Source organism: Crocuta crocuta, unplaced genomic scaffold, assembly GCF_008692635.1.
Source record: "Crocuta crocuta isolate KB4526 unplaced genomic scaffold, BGI_CrCroc_1.0 scaffold152, whole genome shotgun sequence".
NCBI classification, from domain to species: Eukaryota; Metazoa; Chordata; class Mammalia; order Carnivora; family Hyaenidae; genus Crocuta; species Crocuta crocuta.
In genome coordinates this window covers 6,236,165-6,254,962 of record NW_027528798.1, presented here as the reverse complement: position 1 = coordinate 6,254,962, position 18,798 = coordinate 6,236,165, and the positions used below count along the sequence as shown (strand labels likewise).

The 18,798-nt window shown below is 33.0% G+C and overlaps 1 protein-coding gene across 5 annotated transcripts in view; it reads right to left on the bottom strand.

Annotated features, from left to right (window-relative positions):
- The window catches only part of NFAT5 (nuclear factor of activated T cells 5), a 118,052-nt gene that overhangs the window by 49,419 nt on the left and 49,835 nt on the right, over positions 1-18,798 (bottom strand). For 4 of the 5 annotated variants that reach the window (XM_077755680.1, XM_077755681.1, XM_077755682.1 and 1 more), the window contains one exon: positions 14,742-14,867. In XM_077755680.1, coding sequence (XP_077611806.1) covers positions 14,742-14,867 — 126 coding nt within the window. Of the gene's footprint in view, positions 1-14,741; positions 14,868-18,798 lie in introns of those variants that run through there. The other variant, XM_077755684.1, reaches the window with a different exon arrangement.

The following is an 18,798-nucleotide window of genomic DNA, read 5'->3' as shown; positions in this document are numbered from 1 at the left end:
ATGGAACTGGTACCATCACTATGATTATTGTAAAATCTAGAAATAAAGTGAAGAGTTTGATTTGGAATATGCTGGGCTGTGGAAGATAAGGAAGTTAACCACTGAGGGTATCCACAAATTAGACATGGTAGTTCAAAACCATGATCTCTAAAATAAATCCATCCTTTATGGCAGAATGAAAAGCAGAGTAAGGACTGATTATAGGATGGATTTTTCCTATAATTTTCAATTAATTATACACTCAAGCAATTTGGTTACCACTATCCATTTCCTCTCTCTTTAAAGGGCCTGCTTGATTTTAACCGTTTAGGGAATTTCTTAATATGAGTGACAGTAACTTTTACTGAATGAAGTCTAACAAAAAAGAGTTAAACAAAAAAACCTCTAGTCCTGGGGAAGGTTTTTTTGTAAAACCCACTTATTTATTACATCTAGCAAAAAAGACTTAAGTAGAGCTTTTCAAAACATGTGGCAACCGGCAGAACAGCTTGTTGAAAAATACTACTACTTTAACCCTTAACAGGACAACCTCAGAAGTACACTAATAATGTTAAGGTTGGAAGTTGTCAGTTCTAAAATTTTAGAAATACCATTTGATCCTGTGTAGGATATGGAAAAGTTAATAATCATACACACACAAAACTAAAAATACGGAGAACTAAAATATATGTTTAAAGCTAAAATTAGTTTTTATCTGTAGCCAAGTATGCCACTGTGTTAAAGTGGTAGGATAAAACTTAAAACTGTGATGGGAAGTTATTGGAATTGCAACATTCTTATCAATTATGATGTAAAGAGTGAAATGTTAAGAATGCCAGTATTTTGATAATCAAAAGCCAAGTGCTAAAGATTGTTCTTAAAATCACAAACCAGAACACTTAAATTATTTAAAATCACTAAATTCACCCATAATTTTTCACTGCTATCAAGGCTGAAGAGCACAGTAATTAACATTAGCCATTAATGTGATCTACATAATGCCACATGATAATATTTTCCCATCTACCAGAAGTCAAAGAACCTAGAGCAATAAGATGATACCAGTTCCATTTTCCAGTTTGTATCCTTGTCAAATGCAGTAGCTGAAATTGGAAAATTCAGTCACTTTAAACTGCATTCCAATTTAAAGAAAAATTTATCAATTTTGTATCATGCATTAATGCAATGTTTTCTTAGTAAATAAATATTTTAAAAGATTTGCAAAAACTACAAAATCTAGATGCTAATGTCAGTGATAGTTTAGGAGCTGATTTGTAGCCACTTTGGGTTTAAATTAACAAGTTTTTCCCTTGTTTTTTTTTAAAAAAATACTATAAAAATCATTTAAAAAATAGAAAAGGTATTATGTATAACATTCCTCCATCTGTTCCAACTATTGGCAAAATTGAAACTACATTTGTGTGTGTGTAAAAGCCTCTGTTCTTCATCTTCAGAGAAATAAAAGTATGCAGCATGCAGTATTTGCAGTGGAACACACAAAACATGCAGCATGAATGCTGTGAACGTGTATTTCTATGAAGCAGCTTTCCCCCACCACCCCTTTTTGACTCTAAGTACCATGCACATGAGAATGCAGAATATGAACATCTCAGGGATCCCTGTCCATGACAGATGAAAAGTATTGGTGAAAAGCAATCATGAACTAAAAGTAAGTCATGTATATTTATGAATTTAATATGCAAGACATTGCCTAGCATTGCTCTACAGGTATATAGGATTTTATCTTGCAAATCTTATTGAAACAGTCATGGTTATAAAACCCAATTGATAGAATCATACATAAGTTTCTGTTCTGGGACAGGTATGCCAAACTGTGATCTCATACCCTACATAAATTAAAATATTCTACACATTTTCCTTGGACACCTAACATATAATTTTTATATTTTACCTGCAGTTTCCTGGACATACTTATTAAATAAAAAAGTTCATTAGCACAAAACTATAAAACTGAAAACATAAACTGTCAAAAGACAGCAGTAAGCATCCTCTAATTCAAAAACAGTATTACTTTTTAAAGCTATCTCAGTTTGAGCCTAAATTACAAAAATTCTACTCATTTTAAGACTCTAACAAGACAATTTTTTAAAACTATAAAACTCTTTGCAACAATATCAGTGTTACTTTGATGATGATGATAATGGTGTATAAAATCCTTCACATAAAGATGTTACATTCTGGTTAGCAAGATCACCTAAGTGTAATAATGTTGCCAAATGAAAGGGTGAAGTGGAGAACTATGGACCTCTTTAGAACATGGACATCTTAGACCCTTCTAGTATCTAATACAGTGTTTGCATGTATAAAATTAAACTTTATTTTTCTTTAAGTAGGCTCCATGTCCAGGGTAGAGCCCCAAAATGGGGCTTGAAGTCACGACCCTGAGATCAAGACCTGAGCTGTAAAAATTCAACTTTTTTATTAAATTAATTGGAAGCCAGTATTTGATACATATGTTGAATTACACTAAAATTATATTGGCCAACAAATGTACCAGTATGCCCATGATAAAACACATCAGGTTTTTAAAAAATGATGTACTACTCAAAGTGTTTATATTATTATTATGAAGGCATTACCTGATACAGGGAAGGGTTGAGAAGTAACTTAAGAGTTTAAAGGTAACTATTTGCTATTTCTATAAAGCGTGTGCTAATAACTTTCTTTTTCTTTTAAGATTTTATTTTTAAGTAATCTCTACCCGCAATATGGGACTCAAACTCATAACCTCAAGATCAAGAGTTGCATGTTCCACTGACTGAGACAGCCAGGCACACCCCAGTGCTAATAACTTTCTTTCTTTAAACTATATATAAGCTAAATTATCTGCTTGTGAATTAATCCATAAATTTACTAAGAATAAAAAAATCCTTATTATCTATTAAAAATGCATAAATGATATTAAAAACACTTTAGATTTCTAAACACAAATTTCTCATTCCCAAGCAGTCTCAGAAAAACACTAAAAAACATTCCTGAGAATACTCTAAATGTATTTAAAATACCTATAAGGACTTTTCAGTCACTAAATCATTAAATGTCAAGAAACAGCTTAATTGACATTCTGTAGAACTAAAATGCTAATGTAATCTGCCTCATCTATATATTCTTTTTTAAGTTGTTATAAACTAAATATGCTAATTACCCCTATCTTCTTTTTTGGTTTCGAGTCTCCATTTTTATGTGTTAGGAATGTACAGACTATGTTTTTTTGCCACATATTAAAAATAAAAAACTCCAAAATAAAATAATTTTAATAACTGTTTTTATTTTCTCACTGAGCAGGATAGTCCTAACGTATTTCTATTTTATACTGTTATTTTATTCGTTCTTTAAATCCCTTACCAATCCTTTGTAAAGTTGTGTTTCTTAAATTTTTTTCTTAAACTTATTCTCTTACCTAAGTAACTTGTAAAGAGATTTTTATTATTCATTTTTTTCTCTTATGAAAAAATTATCTTTAAAGCTAGAGGAATTTTATTTTTCTATAACATTTTCTGTGACTAGCGAGCATGGTAAACCAAATGGAAAACCATTTCCTATATTTACTAATCGACACAATCTCAAAACAGTAAATTAATTCTGAAATGTGTAAGTATCACACAGTGTTCTATGTCTACATCTAATAATTCTATTATTAGCATGAGTCAATTACTAGACCAAATGCCAGTAATGACGGTGAACTGAAATTACATATTCTTATATGCTTTTAAGAACTGATGGAATCATTAAGGTTCACTATGAATATTCAAAGTAGCTGTGATAAAGAGTGGCAGATAATGCCTTCCTGGATACCCTAGAATTTATAAGTATTATTAATTTGATGAGAAAGATGAAAATGGGACTTTTAAATGCTACCACACATAGAAACTCATATAGCTTTTATATATTCCTTGCTTAAACTACATTTTGAAATTAAGAACGATTAGCTCTAGATTTGTGAACCAGAAATTATTTTAATTACCGTATCATTTTAGTACTTAAAATACCATTAAAAAAGAGATGACACTTCATATGGAACTAACTAAACTTTTTACAGAAAGCTTTGAAATTGGAAACATTCTTTAAAGTCCCTAAAAGAAACAAATACCTTTCACTAATGTAAAAGATGTGACAGAAATGACATTTAACTGAGCTTCCAAGATGAAAATGTGATCCTTAGCATTTAAATATGCACATATATTTCATAACTTTCCAGCATCAGGGCAAAATCAGTTGAGCTTCCAAAAAATGTCATTAAAACAAAAGCCGTAAAAATTTGCAAGTGTGCTTAAGTGAACCAATAGTGGAACGGAGAAGGAGTAAACCACTGACTGTTCAGAAAATAATCTTAAAAAACAATCCAGATATCTCTGGTCTAAAACACTTACTGTTCAACCTTAGTTATCCTTTTTAAGTATTTCATTTTTCTTTCTGGTAACAAGATTTCAAATCTAAACATCTTGCCTGATGAAAGTCACCAGATACAAGGCAAAATTTCAGATCAAAGAAGAAAGATATCAAGAGAAAAAAATTATAAGGCCAACATTCATGTTGCTAAGGGATTGAAAAATCTATAACACACAAAGTGGCTGCAAACCTGCTTTGTCAACACCTTACATGCCAACCTTCGTTTTCTACTTTTCTTCTTCTTCTTCTTATAGTATTAATGTAAAGTTTAAAACTTTACAGAAAGTTTTTAGTTTCAATCAGTATCAATCCACTATTTAGAAACAAAAAAAAGAAAGGAAGGAAGGAAGAAAGAAAGAAAGAAAAAAAAGACTTATGAAGAAGTCTGAAAACGAGACCGACCTATACCCTGGGTGAGATTGGATGGGTTAAGTGTCTCTGGCACTATTTGTCTTCACTATTGACAGACACTGTCACACAACCCACCACACGATGCCTGTCTCTGAATGGCGAAGCTAGAATGCAAGTTAAGTGTATTAATAGAAAAAACAACTAGCATCCCAGCATATAAAATAAGCAATCCAGATTACTTTACCAAAAACAAAAGCAAAAAACAAAAATTGTAGGGTTGATCATTTAATTTACATGTTTAACAATTTCAATTTCCCACTTGTACTTTTCCCACCCAACATAAGTTTACATGCCACAATAAGCAATGTTTTAAAACAAACTTTAAAAAAAATAAATTATCAACATCCAAATAAATGCCATGTGGAAAAATTTCTTATCCAAAATTTCTGTTAACTCATATTCACCAATTTGTTCTCCTGTTTACTAATGCAATCTAATCCATAAGCCAGAATGCTCTCTCTCTCTCAGATGTTTTCAGGCTGTGCCTTTACCCAAATTCCCTTACAGATAGAAGAGACTACTGACCAATACACTCAACCAGAAAGACTTATCTGTATTTCAACAGCAAAAGACTCTTTTCATTTCTCAGGCCAACTTTCACATACTTCTTTATATACACCTAAGAAAAAGTTACCAGTTTTCACTTTTAAACTACATAAAATGTTTGATCCTAGAGGCTCTATTTAAAAAAATAATTAGCACTGTTGCTGAAGCTAAAATGTTTGTTACTGATTTATTGGAAACCATCTTTTTTTCCCCAGTCCAAGAAACCATCAGTCAGGATTATAATACTATACAATAATTATTCTATTTTTAATATAAATTATCCTAAAGTAACTATTTTTTACCTTGTCAGAGTACCATTAATATATTCAGAGAATATTTATTAAAGAATGTTTCCTGAAAAATAAAATGCTTACAACATTTGTAAGTGTCCTGACATTTATAGCAATGTTTTAAATATATCTTTTGTCTTATTCAACCCTAAGTATCTAAGCAGTGTAAGATATGTACTAGGTATATATTATCCAATTTGGTTTTAGTTATTTTTATTAAAATATTTTTAAAGTTTATTTATTTTGAGAGAGAGATAGTGTGAGCAGGGAGAGGTGGGGGAGGGGGAGGGAGAGGGAGAGAGACACAGACAGAGAGAGAAAGAGAGAGAGAGAACCCCAAGGAGACTCCACGCTGTCAGTGCAGAGCCCAACATGAGGCTCGTGAACCATGAGATCACAACCTGAACTGAAACCAAGAGTTGGACGCTTAACCAACTGAGCCACTAGGCGCCCCTCCAATTTTTTTTAATCGTTTCCTGTTGGAAAAGAAAGATACTTTCTATCATCCACTGATTTCAGTACCACTGGTCAGCATCACTGGTGAATAGTGGGTAAAGGGACTAAAGCCCAGAAAGAATCCTTTACTTCAAATAGATTAAACACAAAAGGGAGTACTTATACTAGCTGATAACTATATTTATTAAAAAAAAAAAAGGCAATCATTTTACTACTTGAAAGGGAATGTTAGGACAAAAACAGAGATCATCACTATATTAACTTAGATAAGAATTAAAGAGAAAAACAGTCTAAAGGATACTATTTGCAGGTCACCTCAATGCTTTATCAAGTAATACATTTTAATATATTTAGATTAAATAATAAAGGTATTCCTGCCAACTCTAGTCCAATGTCTTCACATTTCTTTGTTTTAGACTAGGAGACCAAAAAGGGGAAAGAAAATAGTATTTGTATCATTAAAATCTTGTAATTAATCAGGTTTTATATCTGGTCTGTATTAGAGTGGATATTGGATCCAACTGCAGACAAAAGTGTCTAAGCAAAAAATAGAAGGTAAGTCATACATTGCTCTACCAGAAGTTTTAATACCCAGTCATGCAAATGTATCACTTCACTTAAGAAAAAAAAAAAGAAAAAAAGAAAAAAGAGAATTCCAAAAACTCTTAAATAGTCACTTTTAAGAACATCCCTTTGGGAAATGTCTGTTCTTCCTACACTCATCATCTTCTATCAATGTCTCTTTTATATACAGGGTTCCTATTGAGAGAGTGTCAACATGAAAGAATAAGAATGTAAATACCATGTCCCAAGAGTAGCTCTATCTTGGCTGACAGGCAAAATTCAAAATAACCTAAAAAACAGACTGGATGAGAATGGAAAGAAAGCAAAATAAGGTTAAAAATCTTACTTCTATAAAAATAAGATCTATTTTTTTAAACCTTATTAACAAATGAAAGGAGATACAGGGGCGCCTGGGTGGCTTAGTCGGTTAAGTGTCCGACTTTTGCTTAGGTCATGATCTCGCGGTTCGTGGGTTCGAGCCCCGCGTCGGGCTCTGTGCTGACTGCCAGATCAGAGACTGGAGCCTGTTTCAGAGTCTGTGACTCCCTCTCTCTCTGACCCTCCCCTGCTCACGCTGTCTCTCTCTCTCCTAGAAATAAATAAAACATTAAAAAAAAATTTTAAAAAAAAAAAGAAAGGAGATATATATGTGGGAGAAAAGTCAATGTTTACAGAATGATCACTAATTGTCAGGTAATGTTAAGTACTCATATTATAATATGTGTGAGTGTGTGTGTGTGTGATATCTAGATTATGCCTGTATAGGCCTGGCACTTTGAGGTGCTTTCTCATTTATTTTCTGATTTAATTTAATTGACAATAGCACCTTTTCACGAAGGAATGACATGGGGGAAATGAGTTTTACCTCAGGAGGCTAAATACTACCAATAGACATCTACTTGCATTTATGGATGAAAAGATAATACACCCTCACTTATGCCAAAAATAAATTACCAAGTGTCCTATATATCTCATACCTTTATTACCTTATTTTTATTTTATTTTTTTAAATATTTTTTATTTATTTCTAGGAGAGAGAGAGAGAGAGAGAGACAGCGTGAGCAGGGGAGGGTCAGAGAGAGAGGAAGACACAGACTCTGAAATAGGCTCCAGGCTCTGAGCTGGCAGTCAGCACAGAGCCCAACGCGGGGCTCAAACCCAAGAACCGCGAGATCATGACCTAAGCAAAAGTCGGACGCTTAACCAAGCCACCCAGGCGCCCCTATTACTTTTTAAAAATGTTTATTTATTTACTTTGACAGAGAAAGAGCGGATGCATGAGAAAGTGCAGGGCAGGGGCAGAGAAAGGGAGACAGAGAATCCCAAGCAGGCTTCATGCTATCAGCACAGAGCTAATGTGGGACTCGAACTCACAAACCATGAGATCATGACCTGAGTTGAAATCAAGAGTTGGAAACTGAACTGACTGAAACACCCAGGTGTCCCCCCCCCTTACTCCCTTTTTTTTTTTTTTAGTATATGTGCTGCCGAAGCAAGCACTCTTCATTCCTTTTTAAAAGCATAGTNGGGCACTTGTGGGGATGAGCACTGGGTGTTATATGGAAGCCAACTTGACAATAAACTATTTGTAAGAAAAAAAATAAATAAAAGCATAGTTCATTGGACATTTTGACTTATTTTTTTTTTTAACTTTTAAAAAATAATTTCTACCTTATGTTTTTTTTTAAAGTTTATTTATTTTGAGAGTGGGAGAAAGAGTATGTGTGATCTGGGGAAAGGCAGAGAGAGAGGGAGAGAGAAAGAATCCCAAACAGGCTCCGTACTGTCAGTGTGGAGCCTAATACGGGGTTCAAACCCACAAACCATGACATGAGTCAAAATCAAGAGTCAGACAGATGCTTAACTGACGGAACCACCCAGGTGCCTCATTTTGACTTAATCATCTGCCACATGATATTTTTTACAATATGAAATATTTAAAATTAATACTCATGGTTCCTCGGCTTATATTTTGACAAATGCTAACATTTTACTACATATGATTTTATGTTTAAGAGAAGAAAAGTAACAGAAACAGGTGAAATTTCTTGTTACCCTAAACCATTCTCCTTACTCCTGCTCCAGGTGGAGTACTATTTATACAACTTTTTTATTATTATTTATACTAAGTGTTATAAACAATTACTTATGGCAATTAGTATGGTAACAATTTTTACTTATATTATCTATCTTATTGGTGATATAAGAAAGTAAGCCCACTTCTGTGCATTACTTTGTTAATGTGAAGTTGTACAAAATCCATAGATAGAAACTGTATCTATTTTATATATGTATTTTGTCTATGATAGGTTGAAAATATGTAAGCAGTTATAAAATGCTAATCTACAGGCTCAGGTAATATAAAAATGTGCTTTTTGTATCAGAAACAGACTAAGTCACAATGATTTATAAAGGTGTTGCTAAAAGTTATCAAGAGGACAACAGAAAAGTAAAAATTTAAGGAATAAATCAACAACAAGCTATGTGTACTTTTTGTCAATAATAATTCATAATACAGTTAGCCTCCTGAGTTGGTAGTTTCCATTATGGCCCAAGTTTGTTTATGCTTTTCATTTTAATAATGCAGATGTTAACATAAATCTATATATACATACATATATATTTCTATATGTATAAATGTATACATTTAGCTTTACTAAATTATTTCAGTAAAAAAAACAGAATAAGGAGTAGAGCTTTTAATTTTTATTTAAAAAAGTTTTTTAATGTTTAATTCTGAGAGAGAAAGAGCAGGAGTGGGGGAGGGGCAGAGAAAGAGGGAGATATAGACTCCGAAGCAGGCTCCAGGCTCTGAACTGTGAGCACAGAGCCCAATGCAGGGCTCAAACCCACGAACTGCAAGATCATGACCTGAGCCGAAGTTGGCCGCTTAACCAAATGAGCTATCTGGGCGTCCTAAGAGGAGTAGAGTTTTTAAACCTATTTGCAATATGTTTGTAACTAGAATCAGACTTCCTTCTGAAGTGGTCTTGTTTTCTAGAAAAAGTAGAAATGGCCAAATGGAATAACCAAGATCAACTCACATTTTAGCTCACCACATCAATATACAGGTTACACAGATGAATCACCTTTCCAGCTAATGAGCTTTGAGTTTAATTTTAAGAACAGTATACTAAATAAATGACCAAAATTCTGAAATATATTTGCCTAGTTAACCTAGGACACCAATCAAAGACAAGTTTACTCTCAAAATTTATTCAACTCAAGAAAATGCAAATTCTATAACTATAAATACTTTCTAACACTAGCAAATAAGTTATAATAAATCCAATGGGCTGTGTAATTCTGTTGTTGTGAATCATTTTTATTAAACTTAATGTTTTTAATTTTCTTCTAGAAATCATATTCCTATTTTTTTTTATTTTGAGAAAGAGAGAGCATGTCTAAGCAGGAGAGAGGGGCAGAGGGAAAGAGAGAGAGAATCTTAAGCAGGCTCCATATTCCCTGCAGAGCCTGAGGCGGGGTGTGATCCTGCAACCCCAGGATCATGATCTCAGCCAAAATCAAGAGTCAGATGCTCAAATGACTAAGCTATCCAGGCGCCCCCATATTCCCATTTTGTAGATCTTGAAACTTTGCAGAGTTCAAGGGGGCTTATAGCATTTCCAGTTCAATATCTTACATACTGCTTAGTCCAGGAACTAAGGTTTCCTTAAGTGAAGTAACAGCACACAATTCCCTGAAGTATAATAACAAGAAGAAAACTTGGACCCCAGCAGGAAAGAAGCGAGAAAGGTATCTTGTGCCTGAAGGATTGAGATATGATGATATGCAAATTGTCTAGCACAATTCCTCTTGCATACTAGGAACTCAAAAAATGGTAACTTACAGTTTCTTTAATTCATTTTTTGTACATTATGCTGTTATGGATGGTTTAGAAATTCCTATGATTTTATTAGATGATTAAGATGTCTGAAACAAATTGAAGCACAGCTATACTTCTTTGATTACAGGACATTAATTTAGCTCTCTAGTGTCCTCTCCTCTAATATAAATAGCACTCAATTAGGTTCTTTCAGTATAGCAAATACCTGTTAGGTACTTGAGATTTATTAACTGTAATGGCACAAAATTCAAAGCACTATTTAATAAGTCTGTCTCTTCCAACAGAAAAGTTTATTATACGGATCACTTCACGTAAAGTTATTAACTAAAATTATAGCCTTTAAAAACCTCTAGTCATCTAACTAGTAGAGATATTCAGCAGATATTTCTATTTACATGCCTAATCTATTTGTATACCTACACATGTTACAAAGTGTCCTGAGATTGTATTACTTCTACAAGTATTAATATATAATTACTGAAAGTAACAATTTTACAAAAACAAAGAACAAAAGAATCACTAACTCGTTATTCTTAAGATTCTCTGGCTGAATTATAAAACCTATGGTTTGATTAATTCATTGTTTATCTCACAAATTAGGATAAAAAATATAAAGAAACTTGAAACAGTTATCTTAGCAAAGTAAGATTTTGCTATAAACTAAGCATCCCAAAATAAAGAAAAAGAGTCTAGGATAGAATAAGAAGATAATCTAATATTTTAAAAGTTTTTTTTTAAATTTAATTTTGACAGAAGAGAGAGAGAGTGAGTGTGAGCTAGGGAGGGGCAGAGAGAGAGGGAGACACAGAATCTAACGCAGGCTCTAGGCTCTGGGCTGTCAGCACAGAGCCCAACACGGGGCTCAAACTCACAAACTGTGAGATCATGACCTGGGCTTAAGTCGGACGCTTAACCGACTGAGCAACCCAGATGCTCCCCCCAAAATAATCTAATTTTAAAATGAGGATTAAAGCTTATTGTTCACTTCTGTGAAAAACCTCCTATTTTATTTAAGTTAAGTAAATCTAAAGATTAAAAACTATAAACATGTAATAAGTAGATTAAGAAAATACTTGATTGGTATGTCTGTTATATACCAAAAAAGCTGTTATTTAAGAAAACTGCCTGCTATATCTCTTTGCAAAAACTCCCTAAACTCTGGTGTAACTGTTTGTTAGTCTTCCTAAAATAATATTTGCATTTTAGTTCTTGAAAACCTATACTATAGGATTCCTCCCAATCCCCCCCCTCAAACACACACACACAAAAACAACAAAAAGAATCCTTTCACAATTTGCATTTCTTGAGCAACTTCTTATTTTGCCAAAAATGCCATTAATTCATTTGGATAACTTTTTTGTTAGGAAAATGGCCCCTGTCTTAACTATTGAGAACTTTTAATACTGTTCAGAAGGTCTGTATTTCTAAAACTTATTCATTCACATACTGAATTTCAAACTCTTAACTACCGTTCTAGTGGGACAAAAGCAGAGGTCTTTAAAAAATAAGAAGTACAAACTACAGACTAGTGACTATCAACTACATCTCCCAGATTTTGACACTTGGCCCACAGAAAGGAGAGGAGTGGTTAGAAGTAATCTCTCTTTCTCCCAGCCCCAACTCTGGAACATACCAGGTAAAAAGATGTTACTGATGGGAGTATGTAAAAGTGTGAATACAGGCAGAAAAAGATTTGAGAGATATTCTTTTACTCAGTATTCTGGATTGTGGATTAGCAGCACCAAGTTTACTCATTTCCTCAGTAATGCGTAAAGAGAAAAAAATCTAGATTGGCGAATCTGAGAAACACATTTTTAATAATTAAGTAATAAAGAATGTACATGCCCAGCCTCTAAATTTTAAAATTTAAATTGATTTAGAACTTGTGAAACACAAACCTTTATGGCAGAACTAGAAGTCTGTTCCCACCAGGCCCTCATACCTGATAGCAGCCAATCCGGCTCCTTCAAAACTCTGAAGAATTAACTACATCAAGAGTCATCATTTTTATGCATTTCATATTTAAACAGCAAATGTATAGATTTAAAAAAAACTCACAGAAGTCTAAATTAATGTTCCTTTCCCTAGATGTCAAGTCTCTTGGTCAGGAAACACTGAGTAACTGATAATTTACTCCAAATCCTTCTCTTTGACAGTTATGTCACTAAACATATTAATATGTTAAATAAAAAAGCAACTCCATAGTGATATATACTAACTGTTTTCCCTATGATAATTACTCTTTAATGTGTAAACTCTCTTACCTATAATGTTAGATGACAAAAACTATTTTACCATTAAGACAGAAGCCTAGAATAAGATTATTATGTTGGTTACTAAAAGTAAAGTTAAGTAAAAAATTTATAAATGACTTGATTTTTGACCATAGAAACTTTCTGTATGTGAATATAAGAAAACTGTCAATGTTACCTCCTTACTCTCTTCATCATCTTTATAATGTCAATAACTTCTTGATCTAATAAGAATTTATTACTTCAGAATACTTCCTTTGGTTAATTCTCTTATTTTATGATTTTTCAACTCTTATCTTTCAATTTAATTTATCTGGGGAGGCTTTTCTCAAATATATATAGGGAGGGAGGATCAACATTCTATTAGTGATTCATATTCAAGAATTTTCAATATTTATATATAACAACTTGAAATTGAGTTTGGCATTATTTAAAAGGAAGTGTTCTTTTCCAACCTGACAATTTTTCAGCTTTTAAAAGGAACTGGATCTACTGTCAACAGATGTTAAAAAGCACAGAAGAAACAGACTTTTAGTTCTATATAGATTCAACAAGTCTATAAAAAACAATCTCAAAAGATATAAAAGAAATCAGTTAGTCAATTTCTACTTGTGGATTTAAAGTGAAATATTTCATTAAAATTGTTTTTCATATTTGATCATCTGATACAATTTTAAGCAATATTTAAAAATTTTAAATTCCAGAAAAAAATATTCCAGAACCCAGTGCATATAAAGTAAAACCAGGTCGTCTTACCAATTTGAATGTTTAAAAGTTCACAATTAAATCCACAGAATCTGTTAGAAAATGTCTGGCAACACATGAACAGTGAGCAGGGCTGATAAGTTTCCTTGCTATGTTTAAAGTTTTCCTGCCCTCAGCCAGAAAGGCTGCACATTGCAATATACAGCTCAGGGAAAAGACTGGTACACAAGGTTAATGGTACATTGGTTAATGCATACAAGAAAAATATATGAATTCCCATTATAGTACCAAATCCTCATTTAAATCACAACCTTTCACTTCACCATTCTTTTTGAAATGAAATGAATTTACTGAAAACAATGCTGTGATGGATGTTAAGTACCATTTTAAAAGATCAGAGGTACCAACGGATAAGAAACCTCTAATTAGAAGTATAGATACAACTTCAGAGTATATATATTTTTTTCTTTTTTTAAAAAACCAAATACACTTTGCAACCTATAACACCCAACAAAAAAATGAATTACAGTTGGGCAATCTAGTATTATTGTAAGCACTCTTATTATCAATAATCAAGACTTTTTCTATTAAGTTTTTTGTCAATCTTTTATTCTGATTCAATAAAAAATTGAACCAATTTTATATAATTATGAAGTGTATGATTTGAGAGCTGAGTAAAAATAAACTTGATAATTATCACTTCAAACATTACTTTCTATACTTTTTCATTGATATTGCAAAATACCTGTATATAAATATTACATTCAAATCTCCCATTACTTTCAACTGAATTTAAAAGAAGTCTTAAATCACATGTTTTTAAATGTAGGGAAAAGGTTATAGTAACATGCTACAAACAGAAAAGAGACTTGAGTGCTAGAGTCCTTTTTCAGGTTATACAAAATCAAATATTTTTCCCTTTCAGCAAATTTTTGAAAATAATTGGTAAATAGAGACTCAAATGTAATTTTCTATCCATAGCTTGGTATGTAACCTTTTTATGAGCAGTCAACAAAAGAGCTTCAAGTTTGTTTCCATAGCTGAAGATAAGCTCCTAGAAAGGAAATGGCACTAACAGATGTGCCAATGTGACATTTTAAGAAATAAGAATTATATCAAGAAATGTATATTGAAATATTTTAAGGTTAGAAGTATATATTTTAAAACTTCCTAAAATAAACCCTCAAATCACACTCTTTTTGATATGAACTTTGCCAGCACTGTTCATGTTGGCCAGATAATACACTAGTTTTCTTTAATAAAGTAAAATGAAATGCATACCAGCAGCAACTACAGCTGGAGGAGGCGAGCCTGCCTCACCACCACTTGTCTGACTCATTGATGCTACAGATGTTTCTCTAGATGGAGGTAACTGTAACTCCTTTGGGAGAAGATCATAGACAGATTCTGTAGGGGGAAGGAGAAAAAAATTTTAAAAGAGTGTAAGTCAATAACCTAACATATGAGCATGAAATCAATACGTCTCTTCACTCATGAAGAGAACTATATTATTCACACATACAAAAAAAATCCATACAATTACTGTTATAAAGATTAGCAAATGTTTTTCTTTTATTATGTAACTTTACTGAACTGAAGAATGAATTTTCCATTAGTTCGGTCCCTGTTTTCTTCTTGGCTTTATCCCTTATGCTTAAGATGGTCTCCAAAGTTATTAAATTTTAGAAATGGACAAAATTAGGCAAAATATAAGGAATGTCAAATAACCCAAAATGGTCCATTATCTTCCTTTGTAATAATAGTATAAATTAGCGTACTCATAATCAGCTTTAAATTGGCTTCACCAATGAGACCATTAGTCTCTCTTGCTCTTCTTACTCAGCATCTGTAAGTAAATATTTTAATGCACTATCATAATGCATTTTTGTCTCCCAAAACAAGCTAAACAAGGAATGTCAGAGCTCAAGGAAACATTCTCATTTTTATTCTGATCTATCTCCAAATTCCAGACAGGCACAAGTATACGATACTCTTAAATCAGAAAGCATAAATGCCTAAATTAGACTATGATTACTTTTATATCCCAAAGAATCCATACGTTTTTAATGTATTTTATAATCATTGTCTGTAAAATTACATTTGTATCTACTTTTAAAAAATTCTTTTAGAGTTTCATGAGTTTGAGCCCCACATTGGACTCTGCCCTGACAGCATGGAGCCTGCTTGGGATTCTCCCTCCCTCTCTCTGCCCCTCTCCTGCTCACACTCTCTCTCTCAAAATAAATAAATAAGAACTTTAATAAAATATTCTTTTATAGTTACTATTGTATGGTTTAAGGCACAAATAAATCTCAAAATATCTTAGAAAGGTAGTAGAATCGATGTTGGGAGGAACTTCAAAAGACCCAGTTAGAATCTATGCTCATTTTCAAAAGACCTGAGACACAAGCCTTAAAGAACTTGTCTAGTATTCCAAGAAACCCAAAATTCCAACAGATAAAAAAGATTATTAGTTATTAGCTTGAGTGATTAAAAAACAAAGGTAGGGCCATAAGACATTTTATCTTTGATAACAAACAATACTTTTAGTTAGCTGATCACTGAATGCATAAATACTCTGATCCTTCCAACTAATCTTTAGAGTATGTACCCTAATTTTGACGTGGATAGGGATAAGAAAGAATGTTGTGAAGGAAAGCTAAAATTAGAAATTTTACTATCAAATGTTATCTTCATTCACAGTAAAGAGTCAACTAGAAAATTTTTGAAAAACTCTATTATGTAACACTTGAAATTTTCATTTTTAAAACATCTGGCAAATTCAGTCTGTCTGAACATAATATGCCTTGACTAAAAATTTTGTTTGTTAAAATGCTGCTAAAAGCCTTAAATAAATTATTCCTATCTTTCAAATAATGTGGGGGGAAGAGCAGGGAGAACCTAATTAAAACCAAAATGGCACTATCATCGAATATGGATTTTAAAACAATTATCTTTCTCAATCCATGTTGAAAACATGAGTTCCTTATATATAAAAGAGAAGCATACTCAAGTCCTTTTTTTTTGTCCAAACTAAAAGCAAATATGAAAATAAAAATAGCTTAGATGAAAAGAGAAAGATTTAACCAAAATATATATACATCAAGGGAAAAAAAGCTGTCCTACTAATAGCCCCATCACCAATACTTCATCATTTGGAACTATTTCTCCACCTCTCTAATTATTAAAATAAAAAAAAATAAATCAAAACAAAACAAACCTGTGTGGACTGAAACACTCTACCCTTCCCAAAGAAGTGTATAAAGTTAAATCTATATTAGAGGTATATATCGCTTCTCAGCCTTTTGGCTAACATCAAGTGTATATTAGAGATATAAAAGCAATGTTAATAAAAATACACAGGAAAGTAACTAAATATAGAACTTATTAGGGGCGACTGGGTGGTTCAGTTGGCTGAGCATCTGACTTCGGCTCGGGTCATGATCTTACGGTTTGTGGGTTCGAGCTCCGCGTAGGGCTCTGTGCTGACGGCTCAGAGCCTGGAGCCTGTTTCAGATTCTGTGTGTGTGTCTCTCTCTCTGCCCCTCCCCTGCTTATTCTCTGTCTCAAAAATAAATAAACTATAAAAAATAATTTTAAAAAAGAACTTATATCTTAGCCCTTCCTACAACCTACCCCCCCCAAAACAAAGTAACATGCAAGGTCAAATCGAAGGTGTAGGTGGACTCATTCCTTCAACAAAGTTATGTTTTGATGAACTGACTCAAGTGTTTGGAAATTAAAGAAATTAGAAGTTTTACCATATCTGCCTAAGGGAAGAAGCAGTTAACACAGTTGTTACCATCACAGGCTATTTCACACATAACTGGGGTGGCTCTGCTACTCCAAACAACCTCTTTAAGACTTAAATCCTCATTTAAACTTTTCCCCCTCCATTATCTTGAGGAAATTCCTCCCACATTATAATGTACAACCCAACCACATACAATGGCCTTACTTTTAAATTTGCTTCCCACAAGACATAAAAAGATTAAGAGACTATAAATCATGCCATTAATACTACTGTCATTTACTCCTAAATCCTATCCAAATTACAGTTTTAATTATTATCCATTATCCAATGAAAGAACTTTTGACAATCCATGAAAAACAGTCCTACGTTGGTTCTAACCACCTCGTTAAAACGTCACATCTATTCTTCTTCTATTACCTTTTAAAGTAGTTAGGTAAGAAAGAAATGAAATTCTAGGTTTACAAACACACAATATGAAGAAAGAGAATAGGAAATCCATAATGGAAAGGCTTCCTTAGAAAACAAAAGTAAAATCACCTCTAGATTTTTTTTTAAGAGACAGAATGGTCACTAGTTTTCTTTTTGGGATGGTAAAGACGTTCTAAATTTGGATTATGGTGGGGCACCTGGGTGGCTCAGTCAGTTAAGCATCCAACTCTTGGTTTCAGCTCAGGTAGTGATCTCACGGTTTGTGAATTCGAGCCCCACATTGGGCTCTGCACTGACAGCATGGAGCCTGCTTGGGATTCTCTCTCTTTGCCCCTTCCCTGCTCCTTCTTGCACTCTCTCTCTCTCAAAATAAATAAACTTTTAAAAAATAAATAAAATAAAATTGGATTATGGTAATGATTACACAACTCCATATATAAACTAACCACTATTGGGGTGCCTGGGTTACTCAGTTGGACATCCAATTCTTGATTTCAGCCCAGGTCATGAATCTGCGGTTTGTGAGATCGAGCCATCCACTAGGACTGCTTGGGACTGTCTCTCTCCTTCTCTCTCTGCCCCTCCCCTGGTCATACTTCCCTCTCTCCCTCAAAAGAAAGAAATAAACTTAAAAATCGTACACTTTAAATGGATAAATTTTATATGTAAATTATACATCAGTAAAGCTATTTTCAAAAAAAAAAACCAGAGAGGAATAGAACAAGTGCAAGTGAAAATTGTGTAAGAGCAGTTTTCTATGTCTCTCACAGTTCCTAATAAACCTTATGGTTAAAAATATCTCTTCACATACCTTCTATTTGTGAAAAGTGAAATTATGAAGGCCAAGCTGCACACTAATCTAATTTGCTCTTTAGGGCTCTTCTATGGGAGAGGTATAGCTACTCTAAATTCAGTAAAATATCTTAAGAAAATATTATAAAGTTCTCATGACCAAGGTGAAGAAATGGAGATTTAATAAAAACAGTTGACTCTAAGCAACAGCACCCAAAAATGTTCAGGTTCACCTGGAGGGAAGTGGCTACTACATAAACAGCCTAAGCAAAGACATCAAATTTATGAATGACACAGGCATAAGAGGGATATATCGTATGTCGTAATTCATCACAGATCATACAAGGCTGGAATACCTGCTTG